Source organism: Aulonocara sp. 'chitande type north' Nkhata Bay, linkage group LG11 (assembly GCF_057382095.1).
Source record: "Aulonocara sp. 'chitande type north' Nkhata Bay isolate Kocher_YH1m ecotype deep benthic linkage group LG11, A_spYH_male_GT1.1, whole genome shotgun sequence".
In the NCBI taxonomy this organism is placed as follows: domain Eukaryota; kingdom Metazoa; phylum Chordata; class Actinopteri; order Cichliformes; family Cichlidae; genus Aulonocara; species Aulonocara sp. 'chitande type north' Nkhata Bay.
Window position 1 is genome coordinate 26,375,150 of NC_141354.1, and position 16,996 is coordinate 26,392,145.

Here is a 16,996-nt window from a genome sequence, read left to right on the forward strand (position 1 = left end):
CCCAAACCACAGAGTGCATGAGAGGGTGAGGGGAGTCATGGGAAAGCAGGATGCCTGCATGCAGTGCCACTGAGTGAGCAGACTGGGCCCAAGCTAAAACAGACTGAGCAAAAAAGAAGCAAAATAATACACATCCTGATTTGGCACCGAACCGATGACAGCATCTGAAGGTTCAAAGGCTTGTGAGTGCGATTTATCCACACGCTGTGGTCGGTCAGCTGGCCAGCCAGTCCGGCAGGCACGTAGGACGAGGTGGGTCGATTACAGGTCTGCTCCCATCCTGACACAGTTTGGGAAAACCCAGATGAAAATACAAAGTACGTGTTACGTCTGGGAACGCCTGTAACTCCACCAAATCTTGGGGCCCCTGAGGAAGTGGGGAGGGGGGACCAGCTAGGTGGAAAAGACTGAATAGCACTGTAAATCAAGGTGAGACGGTATCTGGAAGCTTTTACTTGATGATATGGCAAAAACAAACAGTTGAGAGCCTGTGACTGCATGAGTCTTAAGTGTCTGGAAAGTTCCATCCAGTTGGCTCCATTTACTGACGTCTGTAAAAACTCCAAAGGTTACAAATCACGTCAAACGCTCCTCTCATGTGTGGTCACTCGGATTATTTTTTAAAATCTGCGTTGTGTAATCTCCCCCTCCAATAAAATTCCTTTATTGCCTTTCACCAAAAGAATGGTTACACTTTAATCATTGTTTAAACAGATGTCAAATTCTTTAAATAAACATAAGAACCACGAAGCATTCAAAAAGAAAACATTTGGCCAGTGAGTAATCCAATTACAACTTTAATTGCTTAGCAGCAGCACGGTGTAATCCAGCCGTCTCTTCTGTATCACGCCTCCCCAAATTATCTTTGAAAAATCATTCTGTCCAACCAGATGCTGCCTTGTGTTGTATGCAGGATGTTTATGTTTAGAGGTATATCTTCTCAGTTCCCTCCCTTTAACCCCCCAACACACACACACACACACACACACACACACACACATACACACACACAAACACACTTTCACTCTTTCTCATTTACCTTCCTTTATGCTACCCAAGCCCGACGAGTGGCAAAGCGCGTCTTTTGAAATGATTGCAAAGCTAGACAGGTGAGCAAAATGGATATATTATATTTATATGTTGCATTTATCGTTCCAAACAACAACTATTTGACCAAATTGTGCGTGCAAACTATTTAATTAAGAAAAAAAAGAACGCTTTTTTTATAGTTCTTTTACCACACTACGATACTTTTGATGCCATTATAAGATTTGTCATTGGAAATCTGTTTCAATAATTATGACCCTTTACTCGTGAGTTATATCAGGGTTTCAGTATTAACAAGTGATGAATAACTGTCCTGCTTTCACTAAAAGTCGTGAAACTGAGAGTGAGAAAAGGTTTGTGAGTGAACGTAAGCCGCTTTCTGACTGTCCATCACTTGTGTTTGGTTAACCACAGGTTTTGCATGCATTACTTGTGCTAACTTAAGAGATAAAACTTGTATTAATGAGCGACTCATCTAAGTAGTAATAAGAATTAGTCTCAGACCTTAGTGGTGTAAAATTATTAATTGTGCGAATGACTAGGGAAACTTTCTGACACCACAAAGCTGCCACACCTTTTGCACTGAAATGTTGACTGATAAATTCAACATAGCGTGCTTTTAAATTGTATCTTGTTTTTTTTTTTAATCTGTGCTGTGTCTACTGCAGTGTGCTCTTTAATGTTTTCTCCCTTTATTTCAGTATGCTTTTGCCCAGAAAAAAGTTCCTCTATCATTACAAGAATGTGCGCTGGGCAAGGGGCCGGCATGAAACATACCTCTGTTTTGTAGTAAAAAGACGAGTAGGGCCTGACTCCTTGTCCTTTGACTTTGGACACCTCCGCAATCGCAATGGCTGCCATGTAGAGGTAGGTAAAGTGGGAGAAGATATGAAAAGGGTCTGCTCAGTAGCAAGAGAGAAAACAGCAATTGAATGAAGGCTGTATAATGATTATTTTATTCTTATTTTTCTCTGCAGCTGCTGTTCCTGCGCCACCTTAGTACATTATGCCCTGGTCTATCTGGGTATGGATTTCATGGGGAGAGGAGGGTCAGCTACTCTATCACCTGGTTCTGCTCCTGGTCTCCCTGTGCAAACTGCTCTTCCAGACTGGCCCAGTTCCTCAAACAGACACCCAACCTTCGCCTCAGGATCTTTGTCTCTCGTCTTTACTTCTGTGACATGGAGGACAGTCGTGAAAGAGAGGGTCTCAGGCTGCTTAAAAAAGTCGGCGTGCACATCACAGTCATGAGTTACAAAGGTGGATGAATGAATTTATGCATATGTGGGCGATAAACAGAAAAAGTAGAGACATATTTGACTTTAGAGTTGTGCACTATTCCCTAAAATAGTCCTTTCCTGGATGTCAGTAACAATTATTTATTTTGCTGATTGTTTTAAGACTTCTTCTACTGCTGGCAGACTTTTGTGGCTCAGCAAAGCAAATTTAAGGCCTGGGAAGATCTGCATCGAAACTCAGTACGTCTGGCCAGAAAACTCAACCGCATCCTCCAGGTATAACATGTAACACACAACATATTTTCCCTCAGGCAAGCAGGATGAGGCCAATCGAAATAATGATGTGTTCAGAATGATAATAATGTCCTGTTCTGCCTTTTCTCTTTCAGCCCTGTGACACAGAAGATTTAAGAGATGCCTTCAAGCTTCTTGGACTGTAAAACAAACCTGTGGCTGCCTCTGAAGTTAGCATTAAGTCTATTATTAAGTCTGATGAGAAAAAGATATGTTGGTGTTGGACCATCACTACAAGAGCTAAACTGAGAATTAGAAAAACTGAGAAAAAAATGCTTTCAAGTTGTGGCAAGGCTTGTAACATTGGGTAGCTGCTGCTTGCTGTATCTGTAGCGAAGTCAAATAAAGTACTTTACAATCAGATACTGGATTGTGTTATTGATTGCGAACGGTAATCATTATTAATGTTATAGTTTTATAGTACCAATTATTCTGGGCCGATAAGCTAACTACCGGTAGGTAGTAGCTACCTTAACCCACAACTGTACTGGAATAGTTTTTCACATTTAAACTGTACTCTGGCAATAAAGTCGAAAAACAAAGGTCGTAATCAAAGCAGCAAAGGCTTAATATCAAAATTTTTAAGTTAAACCGAAAACAATCCCATAATACAACCAAGAGCTATTAATCATTTGATTTGTTCCTTTTGATCTAGCGTAGAAAATGTGTGCGTAACACCCCTTTAATGTAGCAACGTGTCGGTAGCAATGGCGCAGAGGGACCCGCTTATGCGCAAATACACCGTCTATTACGGTCAAATAGCCGTTAACGCGGCGCGGACACACCACACCGTCACCATCACCGCCACCGGCGTACTCCGACTGAGTAAAAGTCAAGATGGCGACTGATGGTCAGTTCGAATATGAGTCGATCCTCTGTGTCAAACCTGAAGTCAACGTTTACCGAATCCCACCGAGAACATCTAACCGGGCTATCAGGTGAGGGATGGGGGAGGTTTCTGACCCAGCGCTCGCTTGCTGCTGCCTTTAGAAGCCGTTGCCTCAGCGACCTGCCTACCAACCTACCCAGCTCATCCGCTAGTCACGAAGCCTCACGTAGCGGCGGCGGTAGTTTATGAGCAGGTTGTTTTTGGGTGTGTATTTACAAGGTCATAGGGTTGTACTGGGCCCTGTTAGCCCACTTAACAACGACTGTATCGGATCGGCTACATCCCTCTCGGTTTGTCTGTGTTCGTGCTTTCATCCTGTGACACATCAGGAGAGATCTGGCACTTAAAATCAGCTATCAGCTGAGAACAGCGTGCTACACGTCCTAATTTCGCTAGTTTGTCGTTTAAGTACAAACAGAAGAGCATCCCTGAGGCTGCAGAGAGGCTAGAGTCCTCCTCAAGGACGCTTGAACATTGTTTGATGTTGCTCCATGTCAAGGGGTTAAACATGGGCTGTCCTGGCTCATAGCCAATGTGGTCACCTCAATCCATTGTTATGTCTTTACTGTGCAGATAATGCATATGTTATAAAGAGGTCGATATTGGTTTGTTTACCCCATTTTTCATTGGCTGGTCCTTCAGCATGACCTGCTGCAGCTGCTTCTGACTGGACATTACACCAACCAAACAGTAGCATGTGCCTCAGGTCCCATGAGCCACAGGATTGGTTAACCGCTGACCATATGTATTGTGAGTAAGGGTGATGATGTAATATTTCATCCCCATGTCTCAGTGAAATGTCTTAGTCACGTTTTGCACACGTAGAAAATGAGTGTGTCTGAGTATGACAAATCATAACAGTAACTTTCCTGTGTCTTGCTTATTCACCTCCTCTGTCAACATCAGTCTGAGTAAACTGTCAACAATTCACCTACATCACAACATCTACCTCTGTGTGTGTGTGCGTGTCTTAGGGCTGCTGATTGGAAGCTGGATGCTCCTGACTGGACGGGACGCATGCGTGTGACGGCCCGGGGCAAAGTAGCCTACGTGAAATTGGAAGACAAAGTCTCTGGTGAGAGACGAGCAGACAGGGCAGCGCCATTGTTTACCGGGCTGTCGCTGCTGTAAATCACTTCACTGTATAGTCTCCTGTTTGTCACCCTGCCCCTCTGTTACTCATCGATTCCAAGGTGACCCAGCCTGCAGCCGAGTGAGCAGTCTGGAGGCTGCATCAGTGCATTTTTTAGAAACTTAATGTCCTTGTTTTCTGTAAAATACACGTTTTGTTTTCCATTCACGTAACATGGCAACAATTACAAGTTCTGGTCTGATTCTTTAAATCCTAAAGAAAGGTGGTTTATTTACTACCTCCTTCAGCATAGGATACAAGTAATGTCCTGCAGAACAATCAGAATAACAAATAGGTGATGCAGATCGTGTAAATTTGAATTAACATAACCTGATGATATGTTTTGAACCTGGAATAGCAGCCTTTAAATGTGGACACAGAACTGCTGTGATAAAATCTTCATCATGAAGTAAATCATTTAGAAAATCAAGATTATTCAATTCAGTTTTATTTATCTAACTCTAAAACACAAGAACAAACACCTCAAGGTGCTTTATATTATAAGGTAAAGTACCTACAATAATGCAGTGTAAATCCCACCAATCAACTAACCCATTTTGAGCAAAGATTTGGTGACAGTGGGAAGGAAAAACTCCCTTTTAGCTGGAAGAAACCAGGCCCAGGTAGGAGCAGCCATCTGCTGCGACCAACTGGGGGTGATGGGGAGAAGACACAATGTGAAAGAGATTCATAGCTGTATTAAAATGACCAAAGTGAGTTTAAGGTTTACAGTAATTGAGCTTGAATACGTTATAGTACCATGCAAAAGTTGTTGTTGTTTTTTATGGACATTGACTACTTTTTGGTTCATTTTCGGTCCAGTCCCTGTACCTGACCATTTTCAGAGAAATGTTTTTTTTCTGTTTGTTTGTTAAGCTGCTTAACATTGACCTGTGACTCATTCAAGCATAAAAAAAGACACCTGACTCAAGTGACAAACCAGTGTTGTGTCTACACATAACACTTAGGAAAGAACCCAGTTTAATTTGTACCTTTAGGCACTTTGTCACAAAAACACATAATTTGTTCCCATGTCTTTAGTTAAATCTACAGTAAATGCCAAAAATAACACCGTTGGAGAGCACAAAATAGTATTTTTTGTACCAGCAAGGTGATTCCCAAAAATTTGGCCTATGTCAGCATGGTGTGTAGTGTATCCTTAAAAAATGAGTAAACTGGATGAGAGTAGAGGAAAAAAGAAAAAGTGGGAGGTGTAAGACACTGTCTAAAGCAGATGAACAGAAAGCCTTGTCCTTAAGAGGAAAAACTACAGCAAAGACCTGAAATTTGCAGTTCAAGTCATCAGTATGTACGGAGGAGGTACAACAGCCATCTCCAAAACGTGTAGAAGACTCTGCCATGGTTTGGGGCTGCATTTCAGCCAATGATGTTGGTGAACTTGTCCAAATCGATTGAATTATGAAAACAAAGAAGTACCATCAGATTTTGATAATATAAAGAAATGATGAGGGATACTCAGGATGTTTGCATAGGACTGTATATCCGTTGTTGTATTGCTGCCTTTAAGATTATCATGAATTCATCTGACCTGAATCACATAAACCTTTATTAAAGTAAGTGAGGACATGATGACCAACTAATCTGAGTATGACCGGGATTTTTACTGACTTTATAGGCTATATATTCCTGTTTATTTAAAACCACCTGAAACATATTGCAACATACAAAGCTATAGGTGAGTATCTAAAATAAGCTTTTTGTAGTCCATCTTCAGGGCCCTGTAGTTTCAACACAGTCGACATCAATGATGTCATCGTCACATTGTTTAAGAGACTTTTGTGAGTGCAGTCAGATTCTCACCAGCTCCACACTTATTTAATTATTCTCCTTCACATCTGTCCTTTACCTCGTGGCATTTTCCATCAAACCTTCAGACTGTTTTGCCAAGCTGATAACGAACACATATCTTTTCAGGGGAGCTTTTTGCCCAAGCACCAGTGGACGAGTATCCTGGAGTTGCAATGGAAACAGTTAGCGACTCAAGCCGTTACTTTGTGCTGCGCATCATGGACGACAACGGTGGGTAAAACAATTATTGCTAAGCCATAAAATATTGAAAAAAAATGTGTTTGAACAGGATACAAGGACATTATCCGGATTGATGTGGGGTTTTTTTAAAAGTCTAATAAATTTAAATTAAAGAATGTTGGGTATTTTTTTAAAGCCTTTAAAATATTTTTTATAGAATCACATACTGTCTGTTTTAGAGATTACTGAACTGTGGAGTAGCTGTATCCATAATTTGTTTTGCAAAGACAAAACTTTATTACATAATTCAAATTTCGTTCAGTCCTGATTTTTATTTTAAAGGTCTTCATTTTTAAAGTAATGCAGGGACAGTGATCATTACAGAAGTTCTGTTTCTGTACAGCACATTTTCAGCCAGTTTGTGCTACGGTGTGCAGGTCATTCTGAGAGACCTGTGGGTTTATTTTGTTTGTTATTACTGCTGTAACTTGATTGTTGTCTTTGTGTTTTTATCTCAAAGGCCGCACTGCATTCATAGGCATTGGGTTTGGAGACCGAAGCGATGCCTTCGACTTCAATGTCGCACTTCAGGACCACTTTAAGTATGAAGCTGCTCTGTGAACGCAGCTCTAATCATGACTAATTGAGTTGTCAGTGTATTTTTTCCTTTAGTGTTTCCTAAGATACATTTTTGTATCACTGCTTTCCTCCCTTGCTTTCTTCAGGTGGGTGAAACAGGAAACTGAATTTAGCAAGCAGGCTCAGGCTCCAGACTCCACTCCAAAGCTGGACCTGGGCTTCAAAGAAGGACAGACCATTACTCTGAACATTGGGGTATTATTTATTTTCATAGAGTTTCATAGTACTAGTGTGGTGTTCAGGCCTTTTTCAAAGCTGTACAAATATGTCTCTGTCAAGCTCAAATGCATTGCATCGCATATATTTACTGCTAGGTTTAAAAAAGCATCAATCATACTGGATATACCCTCATTCATGCACAGATTTTGTTTCCTTCCATCTATATCTTATCTAGCAATCGAAAAAGAAGGACAGGTCTCGTCCACAGAGTTCAGGCGGCTTTGGGCTCCTTCCGCCTCCCCCTGGGGGCAAACTGGCTCCACCCCCTTCTTCCAGATCAACAAATCATAACACACAACCATCAGCAGGAGGAAGTGACTCTGGTATGTAACAGTCCAACAACAACCCCATGTTTAATCTTCACCTCAATTTACAATGTTATGAGGTTAAGAAAAGATATAAAGGAGGTTTCAGAACTAGGGCTGCGGTATATCATATCGTCCAGTATGATACCGGAATACATTTTTACGTGATTTAAAAGCGTCGTATCGTGATATCAGCGATAGAGCGGCGCCATGTGTTTACATTCCCTAGCATGCACAATAAGAAAACAAGCCCAGGCATGTCTGACTGCGAGAGTCGCATGTCAGCTTCCGATGATGATTTAGTAAAAGAGGGAGCTACTTCACTGAACTCCAAACACAGCACAATGGAAGCAACAAACTTATTTCACCACTCGAGGCAAAAACAGATCGTTGAGTTCAAGAAGGCTGCAAAGGTGGAGATGCTAGCAGCTGGTGATGTGCAGCCCAAAAGTAAAACAAATGAGTCACATGAGTCGCTGGCTATACTCCATATGACAGGAGGAGCATATGTGGATGGAAATTACTGATGCGGTTACTCTGTAGAAAAGTAGGGCTTTAAGGAGCTGGTTAAAAGTTCTACTCAAGGTAGAACATCCCGGTTGAAATGAAATGCTGTTCACTTTCAGTTTTATAACATGACAAATCTGTGCACAGTCCTAAAGAGTTTCAAGTTGTGAATTTTTTTTAAACACCGCATAGGCTTCTTCATCGCTTACATTTGACTTAATGCTGTGTCACTACTACGCTCAAAATGATGCTTGCAATTCCACCAGGTGCAGCGCAGCAGCTCTGGTCTGCGATAATTAAAATAGCATCGGGTCAGTTTTTTTATAGAACGACTGTCAAGCTGCACAGAGCCAATAAGGAGGGCAGGAAGTCAGGTATAGAAATCTGGCCACTTTTCAAAATAATAGACCACATGCACAGTTTTCTGAAACTCTCCTGTTGTGATTTGAAGCCGTGCTAAAGGCAACAGAAAACCGCACTCGAGACACAGTCTCACAGACAAGCGGCAGGTGTATTTCAGGGGTTAATGTGAAGGTCGTGAATCTGTGCAGTTTGCTGGTTGAGCCCAGTTTTTAATTTATGTCAGAAGCAGTTTTTTTGATTTATAGTGCAAATGAAGGTGAACCTTATTACTCCATTAATGCTTCGAGTTTGGGCGCTGCTTTTTCATTTACAGTGGGGGATCTGACCTGCTTAAAGCAGAAGTCAAACTGAAAAAAAAATGCTTCCAGAAATGAATCAGAGTGTTGAAGATTAGTTCCTTGAGCTTGTCTGTTTCCATTGAAGCACAAGTCAGTCTTCATAGTTGATGTAGTGAGTACAGTGTTGCGCAGGTCTATTATCCAAAACTATGACACATATTTTTTTTAAATATCTTTCATTTAGAAAATAGTGTTTCCTGTAGCTTCTGTAGCATAGATGTTTACAGAGCTAAACTGTGTCATGGTTTTCTACACTCTTCTAGTGGTATCTAATCATGCGCGCGGTTTCGGTTTCGTGTATTAAGATTTGTAGATGCCTGTGTAAGATTTCCTCCGCCATCTGTATAGAGCAGAGGTGAATGTGTGTTTAAAGCACTGAAAAACATTCCAAAAGCTTGTCTATCTGAAATCATTGTCCTGTTAGTGGCGCGGTGTGTGTGGTTTGTCCAGAGTAAATGTGGGAAAAGACTCACTAGTTTTGAGTTTCAAGTGGAAATTTTCAATACTTTACCACCATTGTGTTTGGGTGGCGGCAGAAGTTTCAGAGGTCGAGATCTAGAAAGCTCAGTGCATAAAACTGAAACCGTGTGCATCACTGATACCACCAGGGTAAACTGGAAAATAGTGCGAATACCACTGTAAGTAAAAGTTGTAGGACAATATTTTTTTGTTATCTGGTGAAATTATATTTTTATCGATTGCTTAGAGCTGATGTATTATTTGAGAAATCCTTGTATTGACATTCAGATAACTTTTTTAATCCCTCAAAAAGACAATTTGTTTGCAGATTATAACATATGACGTGTATTAAAGTTTCAGATGTGCGTCTCTCTTTTTCTTTGATTTCAAACTGCCAGGGTGTTTGCTAGACCTGGACTCCAGTAACTCCAACTCTGTGGCTCCACCCAACCCCACCTCGACAGGCAGCTCTGACCTGTGGGGAGACTTTGATTCTGCATCCCCGAAGTGAGGAGAGAGTCCCCCTGTTTTTTTCTCCCTTTTCTCTGTAAATTTATGCAGCACTTTTTGCAACTTTCTTTTCCCGATTACGGGGTCCCGTATCTCTCCCTGCCAAGCAGGGTAAGCCCCTGTCGTAGTTTTATTTCTCTTGAATTCCTCCTACTTTGTTCTGACCTCACAGCACCGTCTTAATTACGCTTACAGCTACAGCTGCGGGCCAACTTGACATATTCAGCAGGCTCTGCATCCCCATCATTCACTCCATCTGCTTGGACTCTGTATTTGTCTAGATTCGCCCTGTAACAGTTTATTCCGCCAATTTTCCCGTTCTTACAGTGTTTTATTTGCTAATGATACACAATAGGAATATCAAGGGAGGCATAATCTTGTCATCAACATCTAATGATCTACTGAAATCTAATGAAATGTTCATGAATGACTTAAATGTACAGAGAATATTTATTTTAAATGTGTATATACATATATTGTAAGTGGTTTGTAATTATTGTTGTTGGTCTACGTCCTGTTTCTCCAAGTCTCCAGCAGCGGGACTGATTATATGCACTGACTGACGGTCGCATCTGTCTGTGTAGTTAGTAATTCATGAAATCCGCAGTGAACGCCATGATTGGCTCATGCTAGCTTCAGTTTATTGCAACGTTTACCGCATAAGGATTTTACTTGAAAGACTCCTGTTAAGTCGCAGCTGATTTACAGAGCGGCCGTGCTCTTTAGCACTCTCTGCTCGGCTCTTGCGGTTCTGCAGCTGTCAAACACATATTCCACCGGGGACGGGCCGCGGGAGCCGCGCGCATTGTTTTAACCATAAATCAGGACACTTGGAAGCAGGAATGCTGGATGGGAGAGGGTGTAAGCAAAAGAAGGAGAGGCATCAAGTGCTTTTATCTTTGCCTCAGGGGGGAAGCAGAGATGATTTAGTCCGTGTTATGTCATCTTCACTCAGCACAGCTGTTAAAGTTGTGACTGGTGAGTCATTTAGGTCACGGCCTCTCTCCTCGTCAGTGAATCGCTCTGTGTTTCTGTCTCCGTAAGTGTTTATGAGAAGGGCGATCGGGTCGTGCTCAAGCACAGCGTGTTGTGCTGTACAGATGAGTTAAATGTGAACTCCAGTTCCATATCAAGGTGTTAAGCTATCAGCGGTATTGTGATGCAGACAAATGCAACGTGGAAATAAGATAGTCCGTGTTTGATGCAGTGTTTTGTTGTGATATTGTTGTGTACCCAGAGATGGATTATGTAAAAAATGATATCACACGCACATGTGTTGTAACAGATGTGCAGTGGAAAGTGGTGTGATAATGGATCAGAGAACAGAGTGTGTGTGAGTGTAAAGCCCCAAGGATGCTTGTCAGTGTTTGTTTATTGTCTAAATTATTTCTCCCAGATGTTACCTGTTATTCAAACCGTAAGTGTGTGTGCAAATGAATATGCAAAGAAAACTATAAAGAAAACACTTAATGGCCATAACTTTCTTTTGTGGTTGTTGTTTTTTTTTCTTCTTCTTTAAATTGAGTAGTAAAAAAATAAATAATCTCGTGAACAACTTCCATTATATTTTATTGGTTACAATAGTGCACATAATACTGAACGGTCAGTGTGTACCTTACAATCCACAACAGAGTGGGTCTTTGTTTTACTTTGTTTCTTATACGATTAAGTGACTCAGTGCTCCTATAGGCCCATTACTGCAGTACCTCAAATGGATCGTAAACCATGGAAGACATGACCTGTGTCCAATACACACGGACGAAATGAAATACTCACACAGTAAAAGGACGAATACATAAACATATGTAGATATGACTCAGCACACGTGTGTGTGTGTGTGTGTGTGTGCTCGCGTGAAAGAAAAGGAAAGAGACCCTCAGGTGTGGCGCAGCGGATTTATGGTGTTTTTATTGGCTGTTTTCGATGACGACGCCCATGGGTCGCACCATCGTCACCCGGTGGTCACGGGCCCATTCTAGGCAAGATCAGGCTTTGTTTGCCCAGGTTTGGGGGTTGCCACGACGATTGCGACAACGTTTGCTATTGGATGACCTCTGGATACGTCTGGGCCACCCAGACAACTCTCTGCATAATTCAGCTGTAATGTAAAGAAAGGGGAAAAAAGGGTTATTTATTTGTATGCATATTTTCATGGACTGTAAGATCACTGTTCCTTTATACAGACAGGTGACAAATGAAAGGCGAAACCTGAGCCCTGCAGTGGAGGAATCCTGTGGCTCTGACCTGCTGTGGTGTGGTTCATACCTGCTGTCATTTTTATCATTCTTCATCTATTAAACAAAAGATCCAAGTTTAATTTTAATAAAATAAAAGTGAGCGTTACAGCATCAGCAAATATATTATTATTATTATTGGCGATTTATTTGGTTTTTACCCTCAAAATCAAGCTGATGAATGTACCAACTTGTTAAACTGCACTCTTTGGCATCATCAACTGAGGGAACAAATTATATTTTTTTGGTTATTTGTTTTAGAGAATCACTGCCAAGGAGCAATGAAGCTGCTCCAGTGTTGTCTTTTCCTTTAATTTGTCACCTGTGTATACATTAAGACTAATTCACCTTTCAGATACTCATCCTCACGGCACACTGTCCTCACACAGATCTCTTTGTTGATCACATAAACACGAGGGAGGCTGCGAGAGCACCGGGGTAAAACATGAACATTATGAGGATGGATATACTGATACAGGCTGACAGGGTAACTGTGTTCAGTAATGAAAGTCTTGTGAGCTCAATACTGTTACACAAATATTGTACTAATAATTAAGGATGCTATTTGTAGTACTTTATACTTCTAGCTGTGTCTGTTAACATATCATTTAAGTAGTCTTCAGTAGTAGTTTTCCAGGCTTCTTGAAGGACATTCAAAGCTCTTTACTACTTGTACTGATGCAAAGATGAAGCTGTCATTTTCAGGGAATACCTCTTTGGGAATCACCCTGTCGGTGCAAAAATACTATTTTATGCCCGTCAAACGATGTTATCTTTGGCATAGATTAAATTACAGAAATGGCAACAAATTATGTGTTTTCGTGACAGGCTGCTGGTAACAAAGTGACTAAAGATGCAATTTAAAGCTGCTTTGCTGAGCTGTCTGTTATGTTTAGACACAATAGTGGTTCATCCCTTGAGTCAGGTGCCTTTTTATGATTGAATGACTCATGGGTCGGCGTTAAGTGGCTTAACAACCAAAAAATAAAAGTCCTCTAAAAATGATCAGGTGCGAGGACTGGACTGAAAATGTGTGAAAAACAGCCAAAATGTCCAAAGAAAAGCCTGGAGAACTGTTGCTCAAGACCATTTCCTTGTTTTCTTTCACCACCTGTCGTTAAAACACTGAAGAAAAAGTAAGACCTTTACTGCTCAGTTTTTAAAAATAAGTAAGTCCTTTTTCTGGAAAAAAGACTAATTAAAAGTGTGTTGTAGAGGATTTGCAGATCACCTGTAGAGACAAAGACTACCAATACATCTCTTGATGGGCTTGTGAACTGAGTACATCCTGGTGCAAGGATACGTCTCCTCCCTACATTCTGCAGAGTGATAACAGCGGAGACACATGTCATGTTGATATTGTGTAAATCACAAAAGTCCTAAAAGTGGAGATACTCACCGGTTGGTATGGCGTTCCCAGGTGCTTCTAGAAGTGAGGAAAGAAAAGAAAAAGAATAAATGAGAAAAACTCAAAGAGTAGCAGACGTCTGTCATCATTATCAAAAGTAAAAGGGCTTTACCAGTTGGCTGAGTTTGGGCTATAACCGTGAGTGCTGTGGAACAGAAACCGCATGAGGGGAGAGGTTTGCAGCATAAAAGCAAACACACAGCGACTCAACCATAATTAAACAAGTTGATTTGTGTGTCCTGTTTGGTAACGTTACCCTGGAAACTGCAGAGGAGCAGGACCACTGGGAGGCTGCCCATTCCTTCAGCTTGTAAGGGGTGAACTTTACGAGCTGCAGGAAACCGAAGAGGAAAAGAGTCGGGATGATTTCACAGAGTGGAACTGCTCAATATCCTCACTATGATTTTTTTTTCTAATTCCTTAACTGTTTATGTTTCCTTTAATCCCGTTACATAAATGCTAACAACATTTCAGCTCAGGGTAATGTTTTCCTTAGAGTTTTGCATCAGCTGAAAACACAGATGTGTAGCACAGTGTCGCACAAGAGCCTCTGATGTCATTTTTCCTACATTTATTTATTCTAGTATTTATTGGACTCCTTGTAAACAGATAAGTGATGCCTGATTTCCTTCCTCCTTCCCCCCCCCCCCTTCCCTCTCTCATCTCCCGCCCTGCACCATTCCTCTCCTGATGTGTCACAGTAACTTTGGAGTCCAAGATGTGAGTTCTCGCAAAAGAATGTGTTTTTTGTGTGTGGCCTATTTGAGAAACCCCTCCACCCCTCCTCTGTTACGCTCTCACATTCTTTCCCAGCTTTATTTTCAGAGAACATATCGCCGCTTTCCAACTGTACAATCATCGCCAGCCAATCTGAACTCGATGGTGGTTTTTTTTTTTCCACATCTTGTCCTTTCAGCAGCGATACATCCCAGAGTCACACATTTGCAATCACTCAGTTGAAAACACTGCATTTTTCTGCTTTAGCTGCTTGTTTGTCTCTGTTGGCTCGTTTGTGAGAGTTTTTTCACTCTTTATGTCTGCTGAACTTCGCATGCAATCAACCCTTCACTCGTCTACAAAGCCTTTTTGACTAAGTTAGTTAACTAGTCAGGCATTCTCCTCCTAACTTGTGTTTACATCTAATCAGAAGGATGTATCACCCAGTTAATGTCTTTGGCTGTGAGTTATCCTGAGTCTGCAGATGTTCTTCTGTGTAATTCCTACAGAATGTGTACAAATCAGGTGGAAAAAGAAACATAACTTGTACTCACAACTTTTGCTGTCGTCCACAACTGCTTTAGTTTTATGAATCTTTTGTCTTCTCTTCTTTTCCCCTCCTTCCCTCTCCTGCACCCTCCTTCTCCTCCTCTGCTTCCTCCTCCCTCTCCTCTTCCCCCTGTCCTCCTTCCCCTGGCACTTTTCATGCTTTTCGCTATTTTCATGTCTCGATTTGATAAAATCTTCTGCCTTTGTCGTCATATCTGATGGTTAGTATCCAATTATATTGCTGTGATAACACGCTATACTCACTTTACTTTGTAAAGGTAAACAGTCTACTGGACTGTATTATTCTCAAATCTAAAGGTGGGTCTTTATGACTGTTAGGATGCAGAGTAAGTTCAGGGGGCCTCCATGTGATGGATAAGAACTAAAGCTACCTGAACCTTTGCACAGTAGTGCATCTTTATATATTTTTACTTCCCCGTGTTTCACTGTTTCATCAGCATACATCAGCAGTTATCCTTCTCTGAATAAAGGTAGATTGAGCACAGGAGTTACAGACACGCTCAACAACTCATTTTCTTTGTATTTGCTTGAAAAAGCACACACAAAGATAAAAGAGATAGAAAAAGCTTTAATTTAATATTTCCTCTTGTATTCCTGTGACAAATGAGAAGGCTGTAAACATGAGCCATTTATTTCCTGGCATATGTTTGTAGTTATTTCACAAATTAACAGTCAAGAATGAGCTCCAAATCTGACTTTTGCAATACTTGGTACAGCCAGCAGATGGAGCAATGCACATAAGAAAGTGGTGCCTCCCATTAACAGACAATCGTCTTGACGCATGCTCAATCATTCAGGTAAGGATGCTCTCGTGGCCATTGATCAATGGTGAATGATCAATCATCGTGACAATTTGCATATTAATGATCATGATTATGATAAACAACATGAAGGCATGAATCCCTCCTGTCTTATATCAATGGTATTAATAGTGTTGGAAATATTTTCTTGGTACACTGTGGGTTCCTTAGTACCAAGCGCAAGCACAGCCTAACTGAGTGTTGTTGTTGTTGTTGTTGTTGTTGATCATCTCCATGCCTTTATGACCACATCACAGAATGTCACAAAGCTCAGATCATTTCAAACTGTCTTCATTGAGGCAGTTCTGCTTGCAAAAGGAGTTCCAACCCAATACTAGCAAGATGTAGAAAACAATTAACTTAATTAAAGTTATATGAGAAATGGATCATGTTATGACCTTTATTTAATTTATTGCCTGAAGTTAAAGGCGATCGACCTTGTCTGTATTTACAGATTACACAGGTAAGAATTAATCATGAATGCTCTCAAGAAAATAACAACATGTAGCTCCAAAGATGGTTTCTCATCCCCGATAAGCCCAAAGTACTTACACTCTGTCATCAGCTCACGCAGCTCGCTGTTTGTTCTCTTTCGAAACAAAGAGATGCATCACAATTGCTTGGAAGACCACAAGTTAGACAGGGAGTGGACATTTTTTATTACTGTATATAAACTTGTCATCTGTGGACTACAGTTCATTACATACCTAAGCTATCGTTCAGAGTTGTCTTATCCGTGTAGATGAAGGCCACTGTTCCAGACCCTTTGTCTCATTGTGTTGAAAGCTTTCTTTCATTGTGACCTTTATAGCAGCTTTGGTGAAACTTGACTCTTCTTTGGCTTCTACGAAGTTGACCAATATAAATATTGCTACGCATACTCTTGAAGCTACAAAGTCTTACTGGCTCTCACCATGTGGTGGGCCAAGTCAGCTCAATAGGGACACACTCATCATCTCCCTTGACATATTGGGGCTACACGGACTCCAGGTTGAGCCTGCGGGATGCCCCTAACAAGGTCGACAGGGTGAGGATGATGACAGCTTGACAGATAGAGGCAGTGTAAGCAAAAGAGACGAGGAGAGGAGCCAATAAGCACGATCAGTCCTGCGAACGTATCCAACTGCCCCTCGGTCTACACTTCTGTAGCAGGAGCTACAAAGTAAAGCTAAAATGAAGACAAAAAAGAGGATTAAAGGGGTCAGGTGCTGAGCAAGAAGGACCAGCAATGGTTAAGGCAAAACATGCCTGACTGTAAACACATGATAAAAACTCTAGTTGTTTATTAGTTGTATGGCATTGCATGAGGCATGCCGGCAATGCAATACATACCCTCTC

The 16,996-nt window shown here is 41.2% G+C and overlaps 3 protein-coding genes and 1 long non-coding RNA gene across 7 annotated transcripts in view; 2 read left to right on the forward strand and 2 right to left on the reverse strand.

Annotated features, from left to right (window-relative positions):
- LOC147319147 (uncharacterized) overlaps positions 1 to 3,592 on the reverse strand; it is a 14,414-nt gene extending 10,822 nt beyond the window's left edge. For 2 of the 4 annotated variants that reach the window (XR_015131526.1, XR_015131527.1), the window contains exons 1-2: positions 3,466 to 3,592; positions 1,825 to 2,221 (exon numbers count right to left, since the gene is read on the reverse strand). This is a non-coding gene — a long non-coding RNA (uncharacterized LOC147319147). The remainder of the gene's footprint in view (positions 1 to 1,824; positions 2,222 to 3,465) is intronic. The other 2 variants (XR_015131528.1, XR_015131529.1) reach the window with 2 other exon arrangements.
- aicda (activation-induced cytidine deaminase) lies at positions 1,568 to 2,882 on the forward strand. Its single transcript, XM_086311514.1, has 4 exons — positions 1,568 to 1,914; positions 2,025 to 2,307; positions 2,449 to 2,561; positions 2,675 to 2,882. The coding sequence occupies exons 1-4, from the start codon at positions 1,750 to 1,752 to the stop codon at positions 2,723 to 2,725; spliced, it is 612 nt and encodes a 203-aa protein (XP_086167640.1). The 5' UTR covers positions 1,568 to 1,749; the 3' UTR covers positions 2,726 to 2,882.
- Positions 3,333 to 11,488, forward strand: LOC147319150 (adaptin ear-binding coat-associated protein 1-like). Its single transcript, XM_086311512.1, has 7 exons — positions 3,333 to 3,517; positions 4,443 to 4,543; positions 6,536 to 6,640; positions 7,110 to 7,191; positions 7,315 to 7,423; positions 7,623 to 7,770; positions 9,818 to 11,488. The coding sequence occupies exons 1-7, from the start codon at positions 3,417 to 3,419 to the stop codon at positions 9,928 to 9,930; spliced, it is 759 nt and encodes a 252-aa protein (XP_086167638.1). The 5' UTR covers positions 3,333 to 3,416; the 3' UTR covers positions 9,931 to 11,488.
- mfap5 (microfibril associated protein 5) lies at positions 11,480 to 15,050 on the reverse strand. Its single transcript, XM_086311513.1, has 7 exons — positions 14,843 to 15,050; positions 13,828 to 13,902; positions 13,684 to 13,716; positions 13,563 to 13,589; positions 13,395 to 13,482; positions 12,512 to 12,585; positions 11,480 to 12,027 (listed from the first exon to the last, which is right to left on the reverse strand). Exons 1-7 carry the CDS (start codon positions 15,048 to 15,050, stop codon positions 11,915 to 11,917), a joined length of 618 nt encoding a protein of 205 aa, XP_086167639.1. The 3' UTR covers positions 11,480 to 11,914.
- Positions 15,051 to 16,996: the final 1,946 nt, after the last annotated feature.

Excerpts from the sequence above, each read along its gene's own strand:
- aicda (XM_086311514.1), top strand. The coding sequence starts at position 1,750 with ATGCTTTTGCCCAGAAAAAAGTTCCTCTATCATTACAAGAATGTGCGC. Across the intron at positions 2,308-2,448 it reads CACAGTCATGAGTTACAAAG|ACTTCTTCTACTGCTGGCAG; the intron begins GTGGATGAATGA and ends GATTGTTTTAAG. Across the intron at positions 2,562-2,674 it reads AACTCAACCGCATCCTCCAG|CCCTGTGACACAGAAGATTT; the intron begins GTATAACATGTA and ends TTTCTCTTTCAG.
- mfap5 (XM_086311513.1), bottom strand. The coding sequence starts at position 15,050 with ATGACGACAAAGGCAGAAGATTTTATCAAATCGAGACATGAAAATAGC. Across the intron at positions 13,590-13,683 it reads AGCCCAAACTCAGCCAACTG|AAGCACCTGGGAACGCCATA; the intron begins GTAAAGCCCTTT and ends CCTCACTTCTAG. Across the intron at positions 12,586-13,394 it reads GGTAGTCTTTGTCTCTACAG|CCTCCCTCGTGTTTATGTGA; the intron begins GTGATCTGCAAA and ends GTGCTCTCGCAG.
- LOC147319150 (XM_086311512.1), top strand. The coding sequence starts at position 3,417 with ATGGCGACTGATGGTCAGTTCGAATATGAGTCGATCCTCTGTGTCAAA. Across the intron at positions 3,518-4,442 it reads ACATCTAACCGGGCTATCAG|GGCTGCTGATTGGAAGCTGG; the intron begins GTGAGGGATGGG and ends TGCGTGTCTTAG. Across the intron at positions 4,544-6,535 it reads ATTGGAAGACAAAGTCTCTG|GGGAGCTTTTTGCCCAAGCA; the intron begins GTGAGAGACGAG and ends ATATCTTTTCAG.